At 43.9% G+C, this 27,281-nt stretch overlaps 1 protein-coding gene across 2 annotated transcripts; it reads left to right on the top strand.

The window, feature by feature from the left end:
* Positions 1-1,634: 1,634 nt before the first annotated feature.
* LOC128405004 (myosin light polypeptide 6-like) lies at positions 1,635-25,507 on the top strand. 2 transcript variants are annotated; one of them, XM_053371177.1, is made up of 8 exons: positions 1,635-1,934; positions 2,102-2,306; positions 10,033-10,060; positions 12,611-12,754; positions 13,680-13,853; positions 16,166-16,243; positions 24,258-24,296; positions 25,188-25,507. In XM_053371177.1, the coding sequence occupies exons 2-7, from the start codon at positions 2,121-2,123 to the stop codon at positions 24,284-24,286; spliced, it is 639 nt and encodes a 212-aa protein (XP_053227152.1). In that variant the 5' UTR covers positions 1,635-1,934; positions 2,102-2,120; the 3' UTR covers positions 24,287-24,296; positions 25,188-25,507. The 2 variants fall into 2 exon arrangements, with proteins under 2 accessions (XP_053227152.1, XP_053227143.1); XM_053371168.1 differs by lacking the exon at positions 1,635-1,934 and having other exon boundaries at positions 1,942-2,306.
* Positions 25,508-27,281: the final 1,774 nt, after the last annotated feature.

Genomic DNA, 27,281 nt, shown 5'->3' with positions numbered 1-27,281 from the left:
GCTGCTGCCGTGCCGCCGGAGCACGATTTCTGTTCTCATCCTGAAGCAAAGTTCTCTTTTTTTTTAATGATATTTATTAAGAATTTAGAGATTACAAAAAAAAAAGAAACAGAAAGCGAACAGCAGAAAAATTAACAACATATACATAAAAAATAGATAGAAAAAAGAAAAAAAGAAAAAAATAGAAAGAAAAATACAGCAATAACAATAAAAAAATTAAAAATAAAACACACATCCAATATTCCGTCTCTTTGTCTTTCATTTACTTGTTTCATCGACCTCCTCACACCTCCCTTTTTGTATTCTAATTTAATTATTTGTTTCAGCAAATTCTTTCCATCTTTCTCAATTTTTATTGGATAATTTGTCTTAACAGTCTAACCTATCAATTAACTCAGCAAAGTTCTTAACCCAAGGTACTATTTCTGGGTTAGTGGAGTCTGTAACCTGAAGTGTATGTAACCTGAAGCATATGTAACCCGAGGTACCACTGTACTGTATATCTCATTTTTTCTGTGTCTTTCACGTTTCTTCTTTATGACTGCTGTTGTAATAAATAATCCTTCATAAAAGTTATTGCATTACATTCTTCATTAAATTATCTTTCCATTGATATATAATTTAATGGTATAACTCAGTGCTTTTTTTCTTAAAAAATGTTTAGGAGCCTATGACAACCCGTATTACTCCACCCTCTTACTAACTATCCTGACCTTAAGTATTAATTATAATGATTGTGTGTGCCAACGATGCCCTTCATGCGGAAGTGAAACTGGTAGGTGCCTGCCCCCAAGCTGCTCAAACTCTAAAATTGCAACAGCAAGGGAGGGAGAGAGAGAAAAGAGAGTCAGCGGAGAGTCAGGGCCAGAAACAGATGCATGTACACAAAGGCAGATACATTTGCTGCCAGGAATTTGGGGCACTTTCAGACTGTCACTATTTTGGAGTGGGATTCAATCACACCCTGGCAAATTCAGGCAGCACAGTTAAAGCTCATTTGGGACTCTTGCAAAACAAACCCAAAAGATCAGATCTTTTGCAATAAGGAAGGTGATGGGGAAATGCTCTGGGATAACACTTGACACAGTGTCTAATCTCAGCACAAACAAATTGGGATAAACGCTCATTAAACTAGCTGTTTTGGAAGCGATCTTAGTCCAACTTTTAAGGGCAGCAGAGGGAACGAGGACTATGATGAATGTCTGTCTCAGGCTTTTACCTCTGTTGATATTTGCACACAGAGGGAAACCCACCCAAAATAAAACACTTCTTACAGACAGACAGATGCCGGGATCACAGGATCGTGCAACTAATTCATGTGAAGTATTCTTTACATCCATGTCTAAGTATCTCCAATTTCCATCCATCCCAAACTGAATATTTTGCAGAACGAAAAGCATTGCGTTTATTGTGCCAATCAGGCTGCAATGATTCTAAAACACCCTCTAGCTAAACAAGTTGTTGCTTTTTCCAGTGTCTGTATTGTGATGTGTGCAGACCCTGCATTCTGAGTTGCCAAGAAGTAAGTGTGTGTGTGTGTGTGTGTGTGTGTGTGTGTGTGTGTGTGTGTGTAGAGAGAGATCAGTGCAACAAGAAGAATCAACATACTCCACAATGGAGAGGTTCCTAGATAATTATGCCATAGTTACACCCTCCCCGCGATAGATTGGGTCCTATGCTGCTGCAGTTTACTTAGAACAGCAGTCAAGCCAGGCTGGATGCAATGTTAATAGAAGGAGAATCCCACCCCCGCTTACCTTCTGCTAGCCCATATGACTGGTGCAGAGAGCCAGAGGATTTGCTGTGTGAGCTGACTGGCTTGGTGCCACAAAGGCACGTCCAAGGCCTGGCTATTCAGAAAGGATGCTTAGCTGTAGCAAAGCCCTTTGAGATCTCTCTGTCTTGAATGGAGGGAGGAACTAGCATTGCTGAAGGTGACTGATGCTCCCATTTTTAGATGCATTCCCACTCCATACCCAGCTAGTCCTCTTGGGCTGACATCACAGGATCCACAGAGCTATTTAAACTGCAGCCGGGCAGAGCCAGCCTGAGCTGAGGATCCTGCCTACATCTGCTGACTTCCCCACTGCTTCATTCCCAGCAGGAGACACAGAGAGAACATGCCCCCAAAGAAGGATGCCCCAGTCAAACGGCCAGTACCCCCGCCTGCCAAACCAGCAGCGAAGCCAGCTCTAGCGAAGCCAGGAGCCCCGGCAGCTAAAGGCAAAGCACCAGAACCAGCGCCAGCAGCGCCAGCAGCACCAGCAAAGCCCAAGGATCCCCCAATTGACCTCTCCAAAGTTGTGGTGAGTGAGACATGGTTGAAGGGACAGGACACCTGCGGGAGCCCTTCTCTTCTTGGGAAGGAAGCCGGTTAAAGGCAGCAGCAGCAGCAGCAGCAGGAGGAGGGGGTGGCCAGGATCTTAGGCTATTTTATCTGGATCTAAAGTGTTTTCTATCCTTTTACTAAATAGACAGAGTGCTTTGTGGGATGATATTATTGTAAGAGGTAACTAATTTGAGAAGTGTTGCAGCAGGGCATTACAAGTGGATAAAGGGAGGTTACAGGTTGCAATAATTAATTAGGCGCACCCTAATATGAATTAGTGGGTGCGAAGAGGGGGCTAAATAAATCAAGGCAGCTATCACCATTTTAGAAGCCAAGCCTAGCCCTGTTCCACTCACAAACACCCACCCAGCCCAACTCCACAGAAGGTGTTTGGAGTATTAAATATGTTTGGGCTTGAATAATATCCTCAGCCGGGGCAGAGACAGACGATAGTTTTTAACAGAATTGAAAGTGATTTGAAAGAGGCTTCACTTCTCGTGGTACACACATTTCGTTTGCCTGTTTTTCTTATCAAACAGATTTTTGAAACAATACAAAGCCACTTTATTTGAGGCAAATGGTGGGATGAATGAACAACATACCATGAAAAGAGATTCTTCTTTCAGACCACCAACTCTCTGAAAAACTTGTCAGGCTCCAGGCTTCCGTAAACTACTTTCCAACTCCCTTGAAGCAGTCAGGTATTTTCCCCTGGCAGAAAGATCAGAATGAGTCAAAGCCAAGTAAAACTCAATTGACAGGAGCAGCATGTGCTTATGCACACACATTACCTATCAACTGGCCACCAGACAACCCCATTCCTATCATGGGATACCCAAATAGCTGGCAAGGCCCTGCTGCATTATCTCCAAGCTCACAGCCCCTCTCATGAACAGCAAGGGACCAAGTAGGTGTCAACTGGGTGTCAATTGAAAGGTACGGATGGCATGCATAACTCTTACCTGATCTGTTTATTATCATTCCTTTTTACTGAATCCCCATATTCAGTTTTACATTTTGCAGAAACTTCATATGTGTTTAAATTTGCCCAGCTAACTCTGGCTGGAACCAAAACATGGGAAATCTGGCCTCTCTTATTGGAAGTGGTCAACACTGGGTCTGAAGCAACAGAAAATAAAATGGAATGAACTACCGTAGGATTTAATTGCAACTTATTTCGTTGTCTCCAGATGAGACAGCTGATCTCCCTGAGTTTTGCTGCTCTTTAAAATGATTTGTTTCATTTACCCTCACAGCTATTGTTCCATGTTTTTCAGAGAGGGAGCTAAGGAGCACAGATGCTTGGTTAAAAAAAGCTCTAGTGAATTGTACATCAGCAAGGATTTGGGTCTAAGTCTCCTTGGCTCAAGGCTAACACTATCTGTTGGACTAAACGATACAGTGTTGGGAACTGGAGCTCCATATGGGAAATGAGAATGTCTAAAATCAGGCATGTTTCTTTCTCAGTCCATTCTGAGTTCATTGTGTGCCTTCAAGGCTGATAATGAATTCTAGTTTTAAAAAGAAAGAAAGAAAAGGCAGGACAATGGCTGTGCAAGGTGTGGATTTGTGTGAAGCTAAGTTGGCCACTTGATCACACTCTAGACTTTTAGTCATGATAAATAATTAGCCCTCCATGTCAAGAGACAGTATGTTTTGGGGTTCCAAGTGCTGGACATGCAACCAGAGCACAATGTCCTGCTGTCTGCTTCCAAAGACTTCTTGCTGACTGCTATTGGGAACAAAATGCTGAATTTGATTGCCCTTGTTCTCCAGCTTTTGTGCTGACATTCAGTGAATTTCCCCAGTCTGAATTTAGTTTTATAATGCATATGAGATATAAATATAGTTATATCCTCATATTTAAATATGCTTAATCTAGGTTTATCATTTTTTTTCCTGACACAAGCTTTTTGCAGGCACAAATTCAACAGGTGCCGCTTCCCCATCACTATCTCTCTGTGCTGGGGGAAAGCTGTACCTGCTGGATTTTGGTCTGCCATGCAGCTGGGTAAGGCTACAAATAAATGGTAACAAAATTAAGAAATGGGTCTCCGAATGCATGTTTAGCCTAAAGGTGGGTGAAACATCTGAAATGGCTGAAGACTATCAGCCTACGCAAAGCTGCACTACAGTGTGCTAGGTAGCTAAGCACAGAGTTGAGTCTGGGTCTTTCATACAGTATTTAAAAGGAAGTTCCTTCCTTGACCTCTGCACCACACCAGACCTCAAGGCCTTTAGGGTTCATTGCTTCATGGAAAGCTGGAGCTTCTTCTTCTGCTCTTAGTGTAGGGCTGCCTACCATACATCTGGACATGACCAGGATCAGGCCCTCAGAAGCAGCGTCCAGGCAGAAAGTGTTGAAATGTCTGAGGAAATCCGGAAGTGTAGCTTTTGGCGAATTTTCTTTTTGCAAAAAGAAGTTCAACAAATTTTGTGTCTGGATTTTCACTTTTTGAAGTATGGCAACCCTGTCTCAGTGCTGCTTCTAGGCAGCCAGGAAATAAAGTCCATTTCCCCATCTCAGCAGACAATGGTGAGTGGGAAGGGCAGCAAGCTAAGGTTAGCGGGTTAGAGGGGCAAGATAAATTTAGCAATTGAAAGGGCTCCTGTTATTTTAACGACAGGTCCGAACAGCAGGCGCAAAAGCCTGGTATTTGGCCTGCATTCTCAGAAAGCCCGGCCAGGGACAGGTGGCCACCAGCGGGGGTGGGGTGGGGGTGGGACTTAGCATATTCCCCGCTTTTTACAGGGAACAGTTATTTCAATCCTACCTCTATCCCTTTGCTGGGATGCCACCTTCTGAGACTGGGAGGATCAAGTTGCAGGAGGATTGGGGCATTCAGTCAACAGCCATGTCCTCCTAACGCTGCGGGATTCCTGAAACAGTGAGGTAGGGGCTTCAATAAGGAGAGTGATGGCAGAGAGGGGAAAGCGAGCCCTTATTTAAACCCACTCTAGATTCCAGTCCTAGAAACCTCCTGCTGAACTGGCCTCCCTGGCGCCTTAAGCATCTCCTCCTCCTGTCTTTGCTGGTCACAAGGCTGAAAGAGCCAGCGAGAGGCTGGCCTCTGATGCAGGAAGAGGCAGTCTGGCCTAGCAGTTCCAGGCCTGGCCACAGCAGCACCTGCATGCGCGGCGAAGAACTGTTCTTGGTCCCACGTAACACGCAGGGCTCATTTGCACTGTCCACGGGCCACAGAACAACCACAAAAAAAGAGTACCTGTAAAATGTGCAGATCCACAATGATAAATAGAAATAGAAATACTTTATTGTCACTTGTACAACTTGTACAAGTTGATGCGGGTGGCGCTGTGGGTTAAACCACAGAGCCTAGGACTTGCCGATCAGAAGCTCGGCAGTTCGAATCCCTGTGACGGGGTGAGCTCCCGTTGTTCGGTCCCTGTTCCTGCCAACCTAGCAGTTCGAAAGCACGTCAAAGTGCAAGTAGATAAAGAGGTACCACTCCAGTGGGAAGGTAAACGGCGTTTCCATGCGCTGCTCTGGTTCACCAGAAGCAGCTTAGTCATGCTGGCCACATGACCTGGAAGCTGTACGCCGGCTCCCTCGGCCAATAAAGCGAGATGAGAGCCGCAACCCCAGAGTTGTCCGCGACTGGACCTAACGGTCAGGGGTCCCTTTACCTTTACCTTTACAACTTGTATACAGTGAGATTACACGAGCTCCCCCCACTCATCTCTCTTAGTCTTAATTCCCCTCGTTTACTGACGCACACCCACCAAACCCAAAAGTCAGTTGCCCTGTTGTTACCTTTTCATTCATCAGCCTAACAGCCCACGGATAGAAGCTGTTTTTTACCCTGTTGGTGCGACTAATCATGCTTCTATATCTCCATCTGCAGTGTCGCAAAACTAAAAATCCAGAGTTCACCCTGGTTTCCCTCCACTCCTGCCCTGTGCTCCAAGCCTCCCCATGAGCCAGCCAGCCTTAGGCTGGGTCCCATCTCCAGCCACACATGGCCACACATGCGTAGTCTTGGGGGAAACGCTTCCTGTCTCCAGGATCTACTCCCAAGGCCTGTGGGAAGCAAGATGAACAGAAGCAAGAGTTGTTACCTTTTGTAAACCTCGCAGCTGGGGCAGACCAGGACGGAACAAATATATGGAGCCCTGTACTGTACAGTGAGATGCCTGGACCACAGCCTTTTTGGGCCCCTAGGAGCTGCCACAGAGGACTGAGGTGTTTGGGGTGCTTTCAGACTCCGGGTGGAATACACCTAACCTTTACACAGAGTAGACCCATTGGCATTAATAAGTGAAGTCATGCTCATTAATTCCATCCTCTGGCTCCAAGATTGCCTCTCTGTTGTAAGCAATAAGCGGAACTGCAGTTGTCTTTCCACATGATCACGAGCCTTCCTGCACTTTTTCTCTGTGCACAGTCCTCCATGTTCCATCCACACCAGCTCCTGTGAGTGACGAAGGGGAAGCTTCAATTCACCATTTGAAGCTCAGCACACCTTTGTGGTGCCCAACATCTTATCACCCTGCTCATTTCCCCCACTGATCTTTTTAGCATATAACACTTTTCTGGCTACATTTCGTTCAGTTTTTAAACAAAAAATGTGATGCATTAAAAAAACCAAACCAGAAACACATATTAGCCTAATTAAAAGGATCAATTTAAAAATGAAGAAATGTGATAAAATGACACCCATTGCAAAGTTTATAGTGAAAGTGTGCTGCAAAGCTGTGAGAGATTCGCCTGAGTTGTTGGTCACTGCCCACATGAAAACTATGCCCTTTAAGAGATACTGCTAAGGGAATCTGCAGCTACAGAGAGTGCTCTACTCTTCTGTACTTCTGAAAAAAGCAAAGACTTTGTCTGAAAAAAAGGCATATATAATGCAGGGAAGACAGAGGATAGACATTAATGGACAGTGATGCCATGTGCATGTCCTGTGAAAAGTAAGTGTATGGAGAGTGGCAATTCCACACCTTGGGCTGCAAACATCCTTGGACAGCTTCTGCATGAAACTGGAACTGGCCTGCCTTCTTCACTGGCATTTTATAGGGGCCCATGTGCATCATCATCTATTTGTAATACATCTGTGTTTTCTCAGTGATACACATGACTTCCCCCCTAATGCATAGAATTCATTATTATAATTTTAAACCCAGAAGAGAAGCACAGTCTCCAGAGGGAAAGATGCTCACAGCAGTACCCTTCCAACTGTGCAAGAGGTGTGGCTCCTATGTGTATAGCAGCATTTGGGGGGCGGGGGCATAAATGAGCCCTATCACCCTGCCCCCCACCACTTCCCATACCTAAGCACGCTTTTAGTATCTGGTAAGGCCATTCCACATATTTTAAAACACTGATTACTTATTTGAATGAATGTGCTGGAAATGAACATACAGTAAGCCCTATATCTTAACTAATTGCTCTGTGCTGCTTTAAAATGTGGGTTTTTAACCGTGTAATTTTAAATTTGTGAAATGTTTATAACATTGTAAGCAGCTTTACCTTGCACAACTCTGAGAAAAGCTGCCGGTCTCATTTTATTTATTTTATCTTAAAAACCTCTTATACCCTTTTCATTAATGCATTTATGAATCTCAAAGTGGTTCACAAAATGCAGCAGTCCTGCTGTCCCATTGGAACTGAACTCAGGAAGGGAATTAGCAGATGAAGAGGCAAGTGAAGAAATCCAGAAGCCGCTGGGAGACTCTGAATGAACATGTGAAGACTCAGCAGGCACCATCGCTTGAGAGAGAGTGACCTGGCCTGACCACTGGCTCCTCAGTGGATTTAGCATAAAATTTGGAGGAGTTCTGGGGAACTGAGTCTCCACAGTTGGGAAGGAAGGGAGAGAAATGGGAAAGCATATTTTCCCCTCTTTGTTTACTGACAAACAAAGTACTCGCGCAAAATTGCAGGAGAGTGAGTATTTTTTGTTTTATTTTATAAGGCTGAGGAAGCAAGTTGCCCTTTCTCAGGGGCAGGAAGGAAAGTGAAAAGCTGCTGGATCTCTCACCGGGAGTCCAGTCAGTCAGTCAGCAGCAGACCTCTTGGCCCAAGGCTTCAGAGGAGCTGAGTGGCAGGGAGCAGGGCAGAATGCATCGCCTCCTTGCAGAGAGAGGGAGAGAGAGGTGAAATTGCAACTCCCCAACTACCTTGCAGCTGGGGTAGGAGGGGAGGCCGTGGAAATCTCCTTGGCAGCACTCTGTTTATTCTCTCTCTGCCTTTCCATCCTTCACGCCCTACCCCCTCCTGCCCTTTAATAACCTCAACTGTAAAAGGCAGTCATCTCCCAAGAACCTAGACAACATTAGAAAGTAGCTGGGTTGGCTCATAAGGAAAATTCCCAAACCCATTTTAGGGCAATGCCTTTATGAGGCCAACCAAAATGACACAAAACAGTGTGCAAGCTTTCAAGTTCCACAGAACTGTTTCCCACCTGGCCTGATGAAGAATTGTGGAGAAGTTGGAAGCTTGCGTGCTTTTTTTTGTGACAGTTTGGTTGGACGAAAAATGGTATACTCCAATATGGATTTTGGAAGTTCTTTAAAAGTCTTGGTGTGAGAATGATAGAATGGAGGGAAGGGAAGGAGAATGAATTGTCGCACACAGCTGTGTCTCACCCACTGATATGAATGGAACATAGCAGAATGTGGACACACAAAAGAAAATCCCTGGTACTCGGGAAAAGCAATTGCAATTCCACTTCTGGCTTACCACAAAAAAACCCAAGATTGTATCTTTCTAGGCGCTCCTTGTCTTGGAAACACCCTTTGTTTGAGAAGATTGAGAGACAGGTCTGAGGAGAACTGAAAAGTGGAGAACAGAGTGACAGAGAAAGGGAGTAAAAATGAACCATTCAGAGATGACCATGGAGGTGTCATATATATAGACACACAGGTGGTGAACCTTTCTTAGTGTGAGGGCTGCATTCTCTCATGAGGTAACTTCTGAGGGCCTCCTAGTGATAGGCAAGGCCAGAGTAATGGGTGTGACTCTTTTCTTTGTACAAGAGGTTGCATTCCAGCCATGGGTGTAGCCAGGATTTTTGTGGGGGGGCCAGAACCAACGTGATTGGTCAGTTAAGTATTTCTATTGTTTTACTTGATCTGGGGAGGCATCTCCCCGCTGGCCCCCCCTTGGCTACGCTCATGATTCCAGCCACAATAAAGCCAGAGATTTCTATCCAGGCCAGCAAGAACCAATATCACAGTTAAAGAGTTTGACGAAGGCACAGAGCAGGACTGGTGAGGAGTCGTGGTCTGCAGGAAGGGGGTGGCCTAGGGAGAGTCCTGAGAATTTGATCTGAATAAGCAAAATTCCTAACCCTGATGGATTGTGTAGGTATTTTTGAAAAATGCAACAATACAAATGTCCAGTATGGTCATCAACTCTAAACAAGTTGACCATTTTTTACACATCTGTTCGCCAATGGAAATTAACTGGTCAAATGTTAAAATGGACAAAATACATAGCATAGCTGCCCTGTTCCATCTTTAGTTTTTCTTTGGGAGCTATAGCATCTGCTCTGTCCACTCATCTCTGGCTGAAGAAGTTTTCTGTGAGTCCTAATGCTTCCTTTTTATAACTTGGCATTTCTATCAACAACTTGGGCTTGACCACCTTCCTGTCACCTTGCCCAGTCTCTCTCTCACTTCAGTACCATTGCCTCTTTCCTGTGACTGTCATGATCTCCAACCACTTTCTTTCTTCTTTGTAGATTGAATTCACTAAGGAGCAGTTGGAAGGTAAGCCAATTTGATTGTCCAAAGGCGCCAGGAGCAAGCTTTCCTGAGATACATGCAGAAGCGCTGACATTGCATGCGCCCCGCAGCATGCTGACGTTGTGCATGCATGCCCCCTGCACCCACAGTCGCGGGGCTAAGCTGGTGTGCCTGGATGCACATAAGTGCATGAACTTTCACCTGGTGGCAAAACTATTTCTGATTCACTTCTACAGCCCACCTCAAACAAAATATAATGGTACCTCGGGTTACATACGCTTCAGGTTACATACGCTTCAGGTTACAGACTCTGCTAACCCAGAAATATTACCTCGGGTTAAGAACTTTGCTTCAGGCTGAGAACAGAAATCGTGCTCCGGCGGCGCGGCGGCAGCAGGAGACCCCATTAGCTAAAGTGGTGCTTCAGGTTAAGAACAGTTTCAGGTTAAGAATGGACCTCCAGAATGAATTAAGTTCTTAACCTGAGGTACCACTGTAACTGCTTTGTGTGCATCTTGGTGTTTGCTTTTTACTTCCTAAAACCTCTTAGTTTCTTAGGGACTGGGTAAAAAAGTAAAGGTAAAGGTACCCCTGCCCGTACGGGCCAGTCTTGACAGACTCTAGGGTTGTGCGCCCATCTCACTCAAGAGGCCGGGGGCCAGCGCTGTCCGGAGACACTTCCGGGTCACGTGGCCAGCGTGACATCGCTGCTCTGGCGAGCCAGAGCCGCACACGGAAACGCCGTTTACCTTCCCGCTAGTAAGCGGTCCCTATTTATCTACTTGCACCCGGAGGTGCTTTCAAACTGCTAGGTTGGCAGGCGCTGGGACCGAACAACGGGATCGCACCCCGCCGCGGGGATTTGAACCGCCGACCTTTCGATCGGCAAGCCCTAGGCGCTGAGGCTTTTACCCACAGCGCCACCCGTGTCCTTAGGGACTGGGAGCTGTTATCAAAAGCAATGGCCCCGTATCACCTTCTCCTCTCCCCATAACATTTAGAACACCAAGAAGCACAACATGATGCCAGTGTTCTGCAAGGTCCTCCACCCCCACTTAATTTAACTGGCTGCTGGGAAACCTGAAGTGGGGATGAGATCACATCACAATTTTTGTAGTACTAGATATAACCGGGAGTGGGAGAGGAGTTACAGCTACTTCTGGTCTCATGGCATAAGCAGCGGAGAACGGAGTTGCTAGAGTCAAGAGACTGGAAACACAGAAGCCTAGTCCATCCTCTTGGACAGTCACATAATTTATCCCTGCCCCAGCTTCCTCCTCACATAGACTCCAGTCCTCCAGGTGCAGACTGAGCAAACAGTAATTACAATTGTCCTTTCTTCCCCCAATACACCTTTGTAACCCACCAAGTAGCATTACACCTTTAGTTTCAGCTTTCTGATCTGACACCTCCATGCACACACACACACACACACACACACACACACACACACACACTTTTATTTCAAAGGCATTCATAATTTCCCTCATGACACAAAAGAAATTATATATTTTTTCTGGAGGTATGGCTTTCTCCACGACCACTTAACAGCAACTCTTATTTTTAAATCTTATATCAATAAACTGGCTTTCTGCCCCAAAAGCCCTGACGCGGATTACAATATATGTGGGTTCTTTAGCTAGGAGCAGCAACCGTTTAGACTGCAATCCTTGCCACACTTTCCTAGAAACAAGTCCCATTTAACTCAATGGGGCTTACTTCTGAGTAGACTTATACAGGACTTCACCATTAATAAACTTGGAAAGTGGTTTTACATTTACACTTGTCATGCAGGCAAGTCCTTAGGAAGCCTCACCATGCTCTCCATGCTCCATGCTCACCATGCTCACCAAACCATCCCTCTATTATTTTGAAAGCTGCCCTGAGCATTATGAGAGAAAGAGTGTACATATTTCCAACAAACAGAACATTGTAATCACCTATAGGTGCCTGATTTAACTATCTTGCACTTCCAATTGCCCTTACCACTGAAACCTTCTTTAGCAACTTGAAGGAATGTCTCATTAGCTCAGTTAGTAGAGGAGTTGGGGGCCTGGGTATCTGAGAGATGCAGTTCCTCTTGGTGTGCCTGATTAGCCATGCCTTTGTGCTGTCCAAGGTTGCTACGGGATTAGAGGTGCTGTCTAAATATAAAAATGATTCCTTGGCAACTAAAACCCTCCCAAGATCAAGGTGATGCCCCTTTGGAAGGAAGGTCCCTGAGATCCCTCTTTCGTTTAGAGCAAGAATAGCCAGAGTCTTCCTTTCAAGATCACCATCATCGTTTTCTCTTTAGACACATCCCAAGCAGAGCTTGCCCTTTGGTAGGCAGCAACCTCCCTCCCTCCCTCCCTTCATATTGGCTGTGATGAGTGATAGAAACTGGGCAGGTTAAACAGACCTTGCAGACGGCGGTGTCTAGTTTCTTGGGATTATGTGAACCATCAAGTTGACAGCTGGCATGGCAAGCTTGACACTTTATCCCCAAAAAACCCTCCGGTCCCCGGCAGCTTGCCCAGTTCTGAGACCTCATTACAAAATAACCACATTAAAACTTTGGTCTAATCTCCCTAGATTACAAAGAGGCCTTTGGGCTCTTTGATCGGGTTGGTGATGGCAAAATCCAGTTGGGCCAGTGCGGAGATGTGATGAGGGCCGTGGGACAGAATCCCACAAATGCCGAGATCATGAAAGTCCTGGGACACCCCAAGCCGGACGGTGAGTCTTGATCCTCACAAGTAGAAAGGGAAACGTACAGTATGGCCACTTGAGGGCAATAGATTCCAAATTCAAGCAAGCATACAGTACAGAGTAGTACTAGGCAAAAACTGCATACAAAAATGTGTATATCAGGAGAAAGGGCTGCTAAAATGCTGGTGAATTTTCTTGAGAACTTTTTTTAAATAGAAAAAAATAGCAAGTTGATGTGGAAATATGGTGAACTGAATTTAAGATTGGGAAAACAAATTTGAGAGGTCTGTCCATCTTTAGTTAGGAATGGGGGAAAGCGTGGGAAGCTGCGCAGGACACATCAGCCCTGAAGGGTGTTTTCAGACGTGAGGCTGACATCCCTTTAGAGCTTCAGCATTCTTACTAGTTCTACTATTTAGGCTTGAGTGCCGATGCTTATGTCGCCAAAATGGTACCACCCACATGCAAGGAGGAGATACGTGTGCATGGATGGTGCCCTTTTGGCTGCATTAGCCTAGGCACTCATGCCTGAATATCAGAAGCAGAGATATTGTATCAATTAAAGGAGAAAAATAAGGAAAGAAAATAGGACAATAGTAGAAACATAAACATGGAATATAGTATTCTCTCTTTCTTTACTTCTGTATAATTTGTACTTTATATTTGAGTATGTATTACATAGAAACCCAGTATAGAAGAAGCTGATGTGTGACCACCTCCTGTGCTCCATCCTCCCCGAAAACCACATGCTAAGCAATTTTCAGGATGTAAAACACAGTTTCGGGTTCACATTCCAAGTGAAAGAGTGCAGTCCTCATGGAATGTATACAATCAACGGACACAGATTTCTGAGGGTGTAGGCTGGGAAGGGCCCCATGAAATCTAGGAGGCAAAGCGCTTGGGACTAGTTTGCTGTTGACAGTCTTTCCTCCTCCTCCTCCTTCTCCACTAGAGCTGAATTCTAAGCGGGTGGAGTTTGAAGAGTTCCTGCCCATGTTACAGACTATTGCCAAGAACAAAGATCAGGGAACCTACGAAGACTACGTGGAGGGGCTCAGGGTCTTTGACAAAGAGGGAAACGGCACCGTCATGGGCGCAGAACTGCGCCACGTCCTCGCCACGCTTGGTAAGTGCTGCCAGGGCAAAACTTTCTCGCCAGTTTGTTGCCAGAAGGCCCAAGCAGCTTTGGGGGCACACCAAACATGAGGAGGCCATGCTACAGCCCAGAGCCCAGAAGGATCCCATTTTCAACACAGCCATCATCCCATTCACTTACTTCAGCTTTAGGTACAGGTGGATGTGCTAAACTAGCTAATGGGCAACGCTGCAATTAATCCTTGTTCGAAATGATTGTTCATTCATAAATGAACTGGATGGCCTTAGGCAAGCTGGTGTTGCTTAGGTACTGTCTCTCCCAGTGCTGGATTTTTCATATAAGCTAAACAAGCTATAGCTTAGGGCCCCACTCTCTTGGGGGCCCCAAAAAAAATTAAAGGAAAAAACAACTGGATGTACATTTCCAAAATACAAGATAAAAAACAAATAAAATAAAGCCTACATACAGCAACAGTGTTTTGTGTTGTGTAGGCTCCTATTTGTTATGTGCAAATGGCTTTAGATACCTATTAGGTCCATAAATTACCATATAGCATATATTCAAACTAAAAAACAGTGACAATTTGTTGTTGACTAGGGACAGCTGGACATATAAAGGGCCACATTACCTTCAGTAGCTGAGGGCCTCATCAAACCTAAATCTGGCCCTGGTCTCTCCAGGTACGGTTTTGCATCCTAATTTCCCCTTGCCTTGGTACTAACACTGGCCCCACTGTAGACTCATAGTACCTCTTCCCCATTAAGGTTTGGGGGAGTGGCCTTTATATAGAGAGGATGCCTGTTATGTACTGAGTTGAATAGGATCCAAACTGCAGCAGTCTGATTGGTCCTAGAACAATAGGATCCAAAAGGCAGCAGTCTGATTGGTCCTAGAACAATAGGATTCAGAATGCAGCAGTATGATTGGTTGGCAGGAACCACGCAATCATGCTCCAGATAGAAGTGAATCCACAACCTGATTGGCTTACAGTAGAATTCCGGAATTAGCCAATCATGTGCAGCCCATTGTGTAAATAATGTATATAAAGCAGATACCTTGAGGGGACTTTCATTCATTCCTCCACACCACTATGAGCTGAATAAAGAGCATGAAATCACTTTGCGACTCTGAGTATATTTCAATGCCCTTGTGGCAAGGAGTTGTTGCACTCTCATCCACTATAGAATGCATGCATTAATAAATAAGGACTTGCGCTTCTGTTCCAGGGAGGTGCAGTGCACAGCCTGCAAAGAACTATTGAAAAAGTGAAAAGTCTATAAAATGGAGAGATACTTTTGCTACTCTTTGTCTCCTTATTTTATTTTAGAAGAAAGGATACATGATCATTATTACCCTTCAATCTAAGCCTATAATATGTTAGGGTTTTTTTTTTTTCTTCTGGTGGCAGACGATAGAACCACAAGATCGGTGCAAAACACTCAAACAAAGGTTTTATTACAGCTATACAAAAACAACAAACACAAAGCATGTGGGTGTTCTCTCTCTGCAGGCAAAATTCAAACTGCGACTTCTTTTCTTTTATACACATTACCAGCTGTGTCTAATCAGCCTAGAAAACCACACCCAGAACTCACAGAAAAAGTTCTTAAAACTGTTTGCAGCCTTTTACTGTTTCTTGATGAATGATATCTAACATAATAATGCAAGTGAGTTCAATGTGGCTTACTCCCAAGTGGGGTTTTGGTTGCAGCCTAAAGAACTAGTCATGCTGATAGACTAGAGCATCAGGCTTGAACTGGGAAAAACTGAATTCAAATCCTAGCTCAGCTACACAGCTGTGTCCCACGCTCCTTCCAAGAAGCTCACAATGGCATATGATAGAATTTGCTCTACAATCCTGTGAATTGGATTAGGCTGAGAAATAGTGACCAAATGTCACCTTGTGAGCATTGCAAATGGCATGGATTTGAACCCAGGTCTCCCCATTCCAAGTATGGCCCTCTAAAATAAAATTCAAATACCTGTTTATAGACATACACACACAACACATACCAACATTCTGTTTTGAAGATCAACTGCAATTGATTAGAATTTAATAAAGGTAAATAGTATGGTCTATCACAAATATCTCAAAATCAGATTTGATTGTTGATGCCATTTACATCAAACCACCTTTGGTGCAACAAACAATGTAGTTTCATACACATTCCTGAGGAGTTATTTCAGCGCAAGATGCAGGTTGAACTACTTGGTATGCTAGGTGCTGGGCTACTGCTCCCATCATCCTTTGACCATGTTGGCTGGGGCTGATGGGGACTGAAGGAAATGTAAAGAACCTGACCCCTTCTTCCATGTGCTGTTCCTCCTCCTTCTCTTTCCAGGTGAGAAAATGACTGAAGAGGAAGTAGACACTCTATTAGCTGGGCACGAAGATGCTAATGGCTGCATCAATTATGAAGGTGAGAGACTGGGTCTGTTTTTGCATGAGCAGGTAGGCCCAGTGTCAGAACACTCATATTGGACTCATCCAGACTTCCTAGGCACAGGGCCACACTCTGAAGTACTGTATCCAAGCGCTCCCCCCCCCACTTTTGCCCCTTTTCTTTCTTTCCCAGAGAAAACCCGCTCTTTACCACTGAATCAGAGCAGATGGCAATCTGTGGGTAACACAAATTGCCTTTTGTTCTGATTCAGCATTAAAGAGTGGGTTCTCACGGGGAAAGTGGCCAGAAAATAAAAAAGAATGCTTGGACACAGCGCTTTAAAACGTCAACCTAGAAAGTATGGCACAAAAGGAAGTCTGGATGAGCCCAGGACCTTGGCAGGGGGGGGCATCTCCCCCCCCCATCAAGAAAGTAAATAAAAATACTTAAGTAACTGATCAATTGCATTGCAGATAACTCAGTTCTGCCCCCTAAAATACAGCCTGCCTATGGATGATCACTTAGAAGAGGTGAGTAGACAGTTTAGTTTGATTCAAGGGAAGCAGCGACACTTCCCAGTTTCACAGGGAAATGTGGTGATAAAAGTGTAGATCCTGCAAGCTTGTATATCGCAATTAACTAAATTTATATATCACTTGACTGTAGAAAAACCTCTAAGCAGTTTACAAATGAATATTAAAAAGCAGGTAATGTACAGAACATTGCACACATTATCTACAAGTTGTGGTAAAGAATATGCTTTGCAAGTGAAAAGTCTCAGGTCAATCCCTGGCATCTGCTGGTAGAGCTGGGATTATACCCCCCTCTGAAACCCTGGAGAGACACAGCCTATCGGTGTGGACAGTATCAAGCTTGCTGGACCAATGGTCTGTCTAAGTACAAGGCAGCTTCCTCTGTTTCCAAGTTATATGGGATGCTGGACTTTGCTTGTTGCAGTTTTCATATGCAAACAAATGTGCAACACTGTGTGGATGAGGTGCTTAAGTGCCTAGTACTGTTGGTAATACAGAAGCCACAACTGGCCCATTCGACAGTTAGGGCCTCAATGCTACATGCAGGGAGCAGTTAGGCACTTCATGACCTGCTAATGCCAGAAAGGAAACTCCTAATATTTAAGGGGAAGTAAGTGAGGGCAGGAAAACAGATTGCAGGTGAGCAAGTGGGCCAGTTGTCTTTTTTTTTTTATAAATATTTTTTATTAAACAGTTTTTATAACCACACAAACATAACATAAAAACAACAAATACATAAACAAACAAAAACAGAAACAAAACAAAAAACAAGTACCATTTCATATCTTAATTTCTTATACCTTTCTTCCCCGACTTCCTCATGCCTCCCTTTTCTGTATTCCAGATTCTAATCAATTACTCAGGAAATCTTCCCTTATTTTACTTTAAATTTAAGCTAATCTTCCTTATTCTCCTTGTCTTAACCATTGCTAATAGTAACCATTTACTTTCCAGTCCAACATCATTCTAACTTTCATTAATTTTGTAATATTTCTTTAGATAGTCCTTGAACTTTTTCCATTCTTCTTCCGCTGCTTCTCTTCCCTGGTTTCGGATTCTGCTCGTCATTTCTGCCAAGCCCATGTAGTCAATCACCTTCATCTGCCATTCTTCCAGTGTGGGTAAATCCTGTGTCTTCCAGTACTTTGCAATGAGTATTCTAGCTGCTGTTGTAGCATACATAAAGAAAGTTATATCCGTCTTTAACACCCCTTGGCCGACAATACCCAAGAGAAAGGCCTCTGGTTTCTTAGGGAAGGTATATTTAAATACCTTTTTAAGTTCATTATAGATCATTTCCCAGAATGCCTTAATCTTCGGGCACGTCCACCAAAGGTGAAAAAATGTGCCTTCCTTTTCTTTACATTTCCAACATTTATTATCAGGCAAATGGTAAATTTTTGCAAGCTTGACTGGGGTTATGTACCACCTATAGATCATTTTCATAATATTTTCTCTTAAGGCATTACATGCCGTGAATTTCATCCCGGTGGTCCACAACTTTTCCCAATCAGCAAACAAAATATTATGACCAATGTCCTGAGCCCATTTAATCATAGTTGATTTAACCGTTTCATCTTGTGTATTCCATTTCAGCAGCAAATTGTACATTTTTGACAAATTCTTAGTACTGGATTCTAACAATTCAGTCTCCAATTTTGATTTTTCCACCTGGAAGCCAATTTTACTGTCCAATTTAAACACTTCATTTATTTGGTGATAGTGCAACCAATCTCTCACCTTCCCTTTTAATTTCTCAAAACTCTGCAATCTCAGTTTGTCCCCTTCCTTTTCCAGAATTTCCCAATATCTTGGCCACTTCGACTCCATATTTAACTTTTTAACTGCCTTAGCTTCCATTGGCGACAGCCACCTTGGAGTTTTGTTTTCCAGCAAATCTTTATATCTGACCCAGACATTTAATAGTGCTTTTCTGACAATATGGTTTTTAAAACTTTTATGTGCTTTAACCTTGTCATACCACAAATATGCATGCCACCCAAAAATATTGTTGAAACCTTCCAAATCCAAAATGTCTGTATTTTCAAGAAGCAGCCAATCTTTTAGCCAGCAGAAAGCTGCCGCTTCATAGTACAATTTAAAGTCTGGCAGGGCAAACCCCCCTCTTTCCTTTGAATCCGTTAATATCTTAAATTTAATTCTGGGCTTCTTGCCCTGCCAGACAAATTTAGATATATCTTTTTGCCACTTCTTGAAACAGTCCATTTTATCCATTATTTGTAATGCTTGGAACAAAAACAACATTCTTGGCAATACATTCATTTTTATAACTGCAATTCGACCTAACAAGGAAAGCTTCAAGTTTGACCAAATTTCCAAATCTTTTTTCACTTCTGTCCAAGTTTTTTCATAATTATCTTTAAATAGGTTCACATTCTTAGCTGTCATATTTATACCCAAATATTTCACTTTTTTAACCACAGTCAACCCCGTCTCATTCTGAAACCTTTCTTTTTCAACCTGTGTTAAATTTTTCTCCAATACCTTAGTCTTTAACTTATTCAATTTAAATCCTGCCATTTGACCAAACTCTTGAATTATTTCCAAAACTCTTTTCGTGCTAGCTTCTGGCTCTTGTAATGTAAGTACTAGGTCATCTGCAAATGCTCTCAGTTTATATTGTTTAGCTCCGACCTGAATCCCTTTAACCAGCTGGTCCCTCCTAATCATATTAAGCAAAACCTCCAGGACCGATATAAAAAGTAGTGGGGAGATAGGACACCCCTGACGTGTCCCTTTTTCAATCTTGAACTCTTCTGTGACCACATTATTTACAATTAATTTTGCTTTCTGTTCAGAGTATATTGCACCTATACCGTTTTCAAACCCTTGGCCTACCCCCATCCCCCGGAGGTTCTTCAACATAAAACTCCAAGATATATTGTCAAAGGCTTTCTCAGCATCCACAAATATCAAAACAGCCTTAGTGTTTATGTTCACTTCCAACTTCTCCAAAATGTCAATTATATTCCTTACGTTATCCGACAAATGCCTTTTCGGGAGAAAGCCCGCTTGGTCCCCATGAATCTCCTCCATCAAAACTCTTTTCAATCTCTTTGCTAAAATGTCAGCAAAGATTTTGTAATCCACATTTAGTAACGAGATGGGTCGGTAGTTCTTAAGTTGAGTCTTTTCAGTCTCTGTCTTTGGTATAAGTGTGATGTAGGCCTCCCTCCACGTATCGGGTGCCCTCCTCCCCTCCATGATCTCGTTGCAGACTTCCTTCAAAGGTTGTATCAACCCTTCCTTCAAAACTTTGTAATATTTGGAAGTCAGTCCATCCGGTCCAGGAGATTTGCCCAACGTCATGCTTTGAATGGCATCTTCTATTTCTTGTGCTGATATCTCCTGGTTCAAAATTGTCTTACTTTCCTGCGAAATCTTTTTCAGCCCATTTTTCTCGAGGAATTGTTGTATATCCATTTCTTTCTGCGGCCCTTGTGTGTACAGCTGTCTAAAGTAGCTCTGAAAACAGTTCCTAATTTCCGCTGGGTTACATATGTTCTTTCCTTCCACTTCTATGTTTGTTACCGTGTTGAGTTTTTGTCTCTTCTTTATTTGCCAAGCCAATAACTTGCCACATTTATCTGCAGATTCAAAAGTCTTTTGTCTCATTTGTTTAATTTTCCATTCTATTTCTTGATTCATCAGTTCCATATATTGTGTTTGATATAATTTAATTTCTCTTAAAATCTCTTGCGATTTTGGCTTCAATCTTAGTTTCCTTTCCCCTTCTTTTATCTTTTCCAAGATTTTCTCTTTCCTCTCATTTTGCTTTCTTTTCTTTAATGTATTTTGTTGTATCAAAAACCCTCTCATCACGGCTTTACTTGCGTCCCATACTATTCTTTTTTCTACTTTAGTCCTTAAGTTAATTTCAAAATAATCTTTCAAAGTTTTTTGGGCCTTCTTACAAATCTCCTCGTCTCTAAATAAGGTGTCATTCATTCTCCATCTGAAGGAGCCAGTTGTTGTTTGCTTCATCACCATCTTTACTGCATTATGGTCGGAGAAGGTTTTTGGGCAGATTTCCACTTTCTTTATGTTCGATGCCATACTGCTAGTCACCCAAATTTGGTCAATCCGTGTCCATGTCATTTTGGCTTCAGAAAAGAAGGTTCCCTCTCTTTCTAATGGGTGTTTTGTTCTCCAAATGTCAATCAAGTCCATATTGTCAGTCATTTCAAAAAAAGTTTTTGGTAGTCTTCCGTCTTTTGTAACTACCTGTCTTTGTGCTTTGTCCATATTTGTTGAAACTACTCCATTCATGTCACCCATCATAATTAAATTGTAATCCATGTAATCCATCAAAGTCTCATGCAACTTCTTAAAGAATTCAGCTTTCCCTTCATTTGGTGCATAAATTCCCACTATCAAAAACTTTTCTCCTTGAGATTGAATTTCAATTGCCAAATATCTTCCTTGGTCATCTTTAAAAATTTGTTTCGGTTGCAAATTTTCCTTTGCATAAATCACCACTCCTCTCTTTTTTACTCTGTCTGAAGATATAAATTCTTGTCCCAATCTTTTATTTATTAATAATTTTCTATGTGCTCTTGTCACATGAGTCTCTTGTAAACAAATCAAGTCCAGTTGGTCTTTCTTTAAAGCATGAAATATATATTTTCTTTTTCTGGGAATATTTAAACCGTTACAATTCCAGGTTAAAAGTTGCAGAGCCATGATGGGGTTATTTACTCTTTCCTCCTACAGCTCCCAGTTGTTGTTCCTCTTTTGTCGGTGGTTCCGTATCCGTATCTAGTGGTCCCTTGCTTGAAGGATGCCCTTGTCCTGGAAACGTCTCTTTCTGTAGGTCTTCTTCGTGTTCTCCTAAGAACTTGTCTTTATCACTCACTGTCTTTATTCTTCTTTTCTTCCCCTTGTATTTAAAAGACAAGCCTTGGGGAAACTCCCACCTGAATGGTATGTAGTTCCTTTTCAGCAGTGTCACCAAGTCCTTGTAAAAACCTCTTGCATCCAAAATACTTTTGGGAATATCTTTAAAAATCTCAATGTGAAAATCTTCAATTTGAAGGGTTGTTTGATAGTGCAGGTTCAGTATTTTGTCTCTCTCCTCCTTTGATCTTAAAGTTATTAAGCAATCTCTGGGTCTGTTCTTCCTCTGCCTTGTTCCCAGTCTAAATGCACTCTCTATCTTAAATTCTTCCTTATCCAGCTCCTGCTTCCAAAAGTCAGAGAATTCTTTTGTCAAGTAATCCACCAAGTTGTCTCCTTCCTTTTCCGGCACAAGTCTGATCCTTAGGTTCCTCTCCTTGCGTTGCATATCCTGCATAGAGAGTGCCAGCTCGTACTCATCTAGTTTCCTGTACACCGGTGGAAACTTTTCCTCGGCAGCAGTTGCAATTTCTTTAGCTTCCTCAGCTATCTTTCGTGTTGTAGATGAATCTTCCAGTAGTTTCCCAATTGCTTCTGCATTAGAGTTCACTTTGTTCCCAAGGTCAGTTATACTTTTTGTATTTAAATCAATTTTCCCAGAGATTTCTTCAATTTTCTTATTTGTTTCAGCGCCTTGCTTTTTTAGTTCCTCCAAAGAGTCATTTATTTTCCCCAATGCCTTAGCAAATGCTTCTTCTGAAGACATTATTTTCACTTTTGCCTTTGAGACAGCTGCAGTTCCAGAGGCTCCTGATACAGAGGCCCTTCTTTGCATAGAAAGATCGACTTTGTATTGTCTACCAGATCTCAAGGTTGTTTCTTGTGAGTCCTCTTTCTCTTTACCATCTGCCATAACAAAGTCTTTCACTCAAGGTCATTCCCACACTCTTAAGCTGTCAGAAAAAAAAAATTCTCAAGTTTTAAGCTCCACTTGTTGCTGAAACTATTCACAAGTCCTCTAGAGGGCGTAAAGTCAATTCTTTGCCTTCAAGTTGGTCCCACACCTTCCAAAAAGCAAACAAAAGCCCTCCTAGTCCCTTTCAGTTATTCTTTTTTCTTTTTAAAAGATCCAGATCAATAGTGTCCTGCAAATAACTTTACTGTGCAACAAAATAAAGTATTTCAAGTTGAGAGTAGCCAAAGTCAATATTACAGTTACTTTTTAACCTTCTTGTAGCGACAGTCCTTAGCCGGTTCCTTTTCTCCGGCAGTCCGACCCCCAGGTAAAGGAGCAGCGGTAAACAGTTCAATTTCTTTTAAGCAGGCAGGAAAGCACTTTAAAGTCTTCTTCCCCCCCCCTCCTGCCTTCGGGGGAGGGAGTTCTTTGCTTGGTGGTGGATTTCTTAGTTCGCACAACTCTCCTGTCAAAAAGTTACAGCTTGAATGCCTTTCGCTTTGATCTTGCTACAGAACGGAAAGCAGACTTCCTTTTTAGTGCTTGTCCGTCTCGGTGCCCAATTTCTTTAATTTTAACGTCCAATTATATTTTAAAGTTCAATCCTACTCACGGAAAATTGTTCTTTTTAGTCCAAATTCACCGGAAGAAATCAGCGCTCTCCGCTAATGGCGACGCGGCTTCGCTTCGCAGGCTGGGTGAAAGCGACTCTCAGCACCGCTCCACACACCCTCCGCTGTTCCGTAGCCTTTAAAAAGGCTATTTCACAACGTCGGGGGGGCGCAAAGGTGCCCGCCGAGTCTCCAGTTCACAGGCTACGCGCCTGTGATTTTTGAGGGTCCTCGCTCCGCCGTGGCTGCAGGACCCGAACCCACGAAGCAGATCTCTCCCGGAGCTCCGGGAGAAATCCGCCATTAAGCGCTGGCGCTAACCGGAAGTCTAAGTGGGCCAGTTGTCACCTGAGTTGCTAATGAAACATCTGTCAGGGAGGGACAAGAGGCAGTAAAGGTTGACTGCTACCTCAAAATATCAGGTGTAACACACATGACAAAGAACTCATAAGCCACTTCCTCTCAGCTGCTTGGAGCGCCATAACTAGACACTGGAGGCATCTATTGGGAGTGAACATGGACCACTGGTACCAAACGGTATGGAAAACAGCCTTCCTAGGAAAGCTAAAACAGGAGGATGCCTTCACCCAGTTTGGCTCTCCTTCATTGTGTATGCAAGCCAGCAAGGCAATAGCCAATCCCCCCGCAACAGCATACAAATCAATATGGTTAACCTGACCCAGCAATACCCCCCCCCCCGCACACACAGACAAAATACACTGCAACCAACCACACCCTGGGCCTTCTGGTCTCTCACACAGCAAACAAAAATAAAGTCCCTGTTTGTGTGACACTGAAACAAAAGCTTTGCTTATATACTATACAAAATAATGAAATTCTACTGTCTTCCCCTTTACTCCCCTCAACTCCACATTTCCTACAACAGTAATGTCTCACTGACTTGTTTGAAGGATTATATGACTTGGAAACAGAGGCTCTGTATGTACTCTTGTTACCCTAGAAAATGTGATGATGAAAACATATATGGGGGGGGGGGACAGGTGTAAAAGGCTCACTGGTCCAAAATACTGAGCATGTGAATGTGGTGGCAGGTAGTTTTAATTTCCTGACAACTCTTTCCTTTCTCTCCACAGCCTTTGTCAAACACATCATGGCAGTCTGAGCGGAAGAGAGTGAGTATGTGCCTCAGAAATGAGTGTGGTTAATTCTGTGGAGTGATGTGTGTTCCTCCCCACCGGAAATAACATTTCCTTCCCTGTAACCTCTTTCAGTATTGAGCCTTGAGCTTTCTTCTGAAGTTTTACGTTTGTGTGCGGTATCTTGGAGCCGTGAAGGTGCAAAATTGAGAAGATCCGTAATTGAGAAGATCCATTTGGGGGCACCAAATTTTAGCTTCACACAGGGTGACATATTATGAAAGATTACCGTAGTCCACCCCTGATGGGAGGCCCACTAATATTAAGTGTGCATGGGATGTGGGTGGCGCTGTGGGTTAAACCACAGAGCCTAGGACTTGCTGATCAGAAGGTCAGCAGTTCGAATCCCCGCGACGGGGTGAGCTCCCGTTGCTCGGTCCCTGCTCCTGCCAACCTAGCAGTTTGAAAGCACGTCAAAGTGCAAGTAGGTAAATAGGTACCGCTCTGGCGGGAAGGTAAACGGAGTTTCCGTGCTGCTCTGGTTCGCCAGAAGCGGCTTAGTCATGCTGGCCACATGACCCAGAAGCTGTACACCGGCTCCCTTGGCCAATAAAGCGAGATGAGCGCAGCAACCCCAGAGTCGGCCACGACTGGACCTAATGGTCAGGGGTCCCTTTACCTTTTATTATCAAGTGTGCACACTCCAGGAAAGTTACTTGTTGCTTGTTGATATAAAGTCAGTTTGCTATAACTTGTTAGTGCTGATGTTTGCAAAGACTAGCATTGCAGAGCTGATGTAGCTAAGCTGGTGAACCAAGAATTTTCACCTTCTCTTCAGAGCTCTTGTCTTGAAGAGCTACTTCATACTAACTCTTGCTAATCTTTGATACGGACCGTAATGGACACACCATCTTCTTTTCTCTACAGACCTGCTGACGGTGGGGTTGAATAGCTGCACCCTTCAGGCAGGACTGCTAAACCGATCACTCCCCGGTGGAATCAACTCCCCCATTTTTCTACCTTTGTATAAACACGATCGGCCACCCAACCCTTGCTCAGAGTGCTGGCTGCAAATGATGCTTCCTTTATACTGCAATGTGGGAACATCACTGAGTGTTCCTCTGTGGAACCAGAAGGGGGCACCATTGAATGCTACAGCCTCTATGAGAAAAACAAATTTTTAAATCATTTTGACTCTCCCAAAACAATACATTTACTCCACTGGACAATAAAGTCGTTGGTTTTCAGCTCTTTCTGGTCTCTGAGTTTGTGTGATGATGATGATGATGATGAAAACACATTTTTATAGAGCGCTTCACAGCATAAAATCATCAAGAGAGTATGCACAATAAAAACAGAAAAAAATGTATCTTTGGCATCTTTGTGGTGGGGAAATGCAAGGAGGTTCTCCCAGCACCAAGTCGTCAGGGAATTGTGTGACAGCCCAAAAGCTCCGAACCATATTGGAAAGCGGAAGGAGAGCCAGGATTTGTCAACAACATGTGAATTTGCACACACATCCAGATCTGGCTCACTGCTTTAGAACAAAACTCCACAAAGTGATTTCTGAAATAGAAAGGGAGCTGTCATGGGGTTCCCTTCTGCCAGGTGGGCTGCCTGTGCCACACATGCTTCAAGTCTGCCCAGGACCAAACATTATGCGCTGTGGTGTCGTGGTTAGTGTGTTGGACTAGGAGCAGAGAGACCAGGGTTCAAATTCTCACTCAGCCATGAAGCTCACTGGGTAATTTGGCAAGACTGTCAAACCTGTTTGGGGAGAGACCATGTATGCCAACTTGGAGGAAATGTGAGAGGATGATACTACTGTTGTTGTTGGCATTCATCTGTCTCAAACCTCACTGATGTGGTCCAATGGAAAGCAGAGCAAGACATCCAGCACCAGCTGGGTTGCCGGAAGGAGGCAGACAGGATGCCATCCAACTGTCTTAGGGACTCAACTCTGGATTTGTGTAGGGTTTACTCCTTAGCCCTTTCTTCTCCTGAAGATCTCCCACAAGGCAGAGGAGGTTTAGAATCAGAGTTTTCCTTCTCCTAGTTGGGCTACCTTCCCAGGTGGATGAGCCCCATCCATCTCTCACTTTCCTCTGCAGCATGGGCAGAAACTGCCTTCTTGGCCACTGGATGCACTTCTGATCTCATCCACCCAATCCACTAGAGCCTGTTTTCGCATGCAGGGGAAATCCCTAACCCACTAAGCGTTGGAGACCCATTGGCTACCCTCACCTGGTTTAGGCAGCCAGTCAAAGCTGTTTCCCAGGGTGTGGCCGCTGTCACTTGCTGACAGCTTCTGGGAGCCGCAGGTGAGAGCTTTGTGCAGGGTGGGGACGAAAGGCGGACAACTACCCCAGAAGGAGCACAACCAAAGGTAGGTGTCCCCCCCCCCCCAGAGATACTACCCATCCCCTAACGCCACTACTACTAATACAGTGGTACCTAGGGATGTGAACGGGATCCATTCCGCAGCCCTGTTCGCATCCTGAGCAGAACGTAAGATGCGACAGCACGTCCGCGCGTGCGTGGGTCGCATTTCGCCACTTCCATGCATGCACGTGACGTCATTTTGACCATCTGCGCATGCGCATCCGGGTCGCTGCAGAGTGCAATCCAAAAATACTTATCCTGAAGCGTATTTATCCCAAGGTATGACTGCACAGTATCAGGGGTGTGTGCCAGGGGGGCCGTGACCCTGGGTGCACAGTTTTGAAGAGGAGCGAACCAGGCACCCCCACACAAGAGATCCCAGAGCGGCCCAGGCCGGTGCTCTTCTCCGCCCACCAAGGGCCACATCAGTGTGAGGCAAAGGCAGGTAAGGAGGCACCTGGCTTTGGGGAGGAGACGGGAGGGCTCTAGGACCCTGTGAGACCCTCAGGCCTCCTTCCCAAAGCCCAGCCCTAAATCTTCCCCTGTGTCTGCACAATGTAGTCACTGCATCACAGTTCTATATCTTATTTTGAGGACTTTCATGCTTACTTAATAAGTCATATCAATATATTATTTGCC

The sequence above is a fragment of the Podarcis raffonei genome, chromosome 2, assembly GCF_027172205.1.
Source record: "Podarcis raffonei isolate rPodRaf1 chromosome 2, rPodRaf1.pri, whole genome shotgun sequence".
NCBI lineage: Eukaryota > Metazoa > Chordata > Lepidosauria > Squamata > Lacertidae > Podarcis > Podarcis raffonei.
The sequence above is the reverse complement of the archived record's forward strand: the minus strand, read 5'-3'. Positions and strand labels throughout refer to the sequence as shown.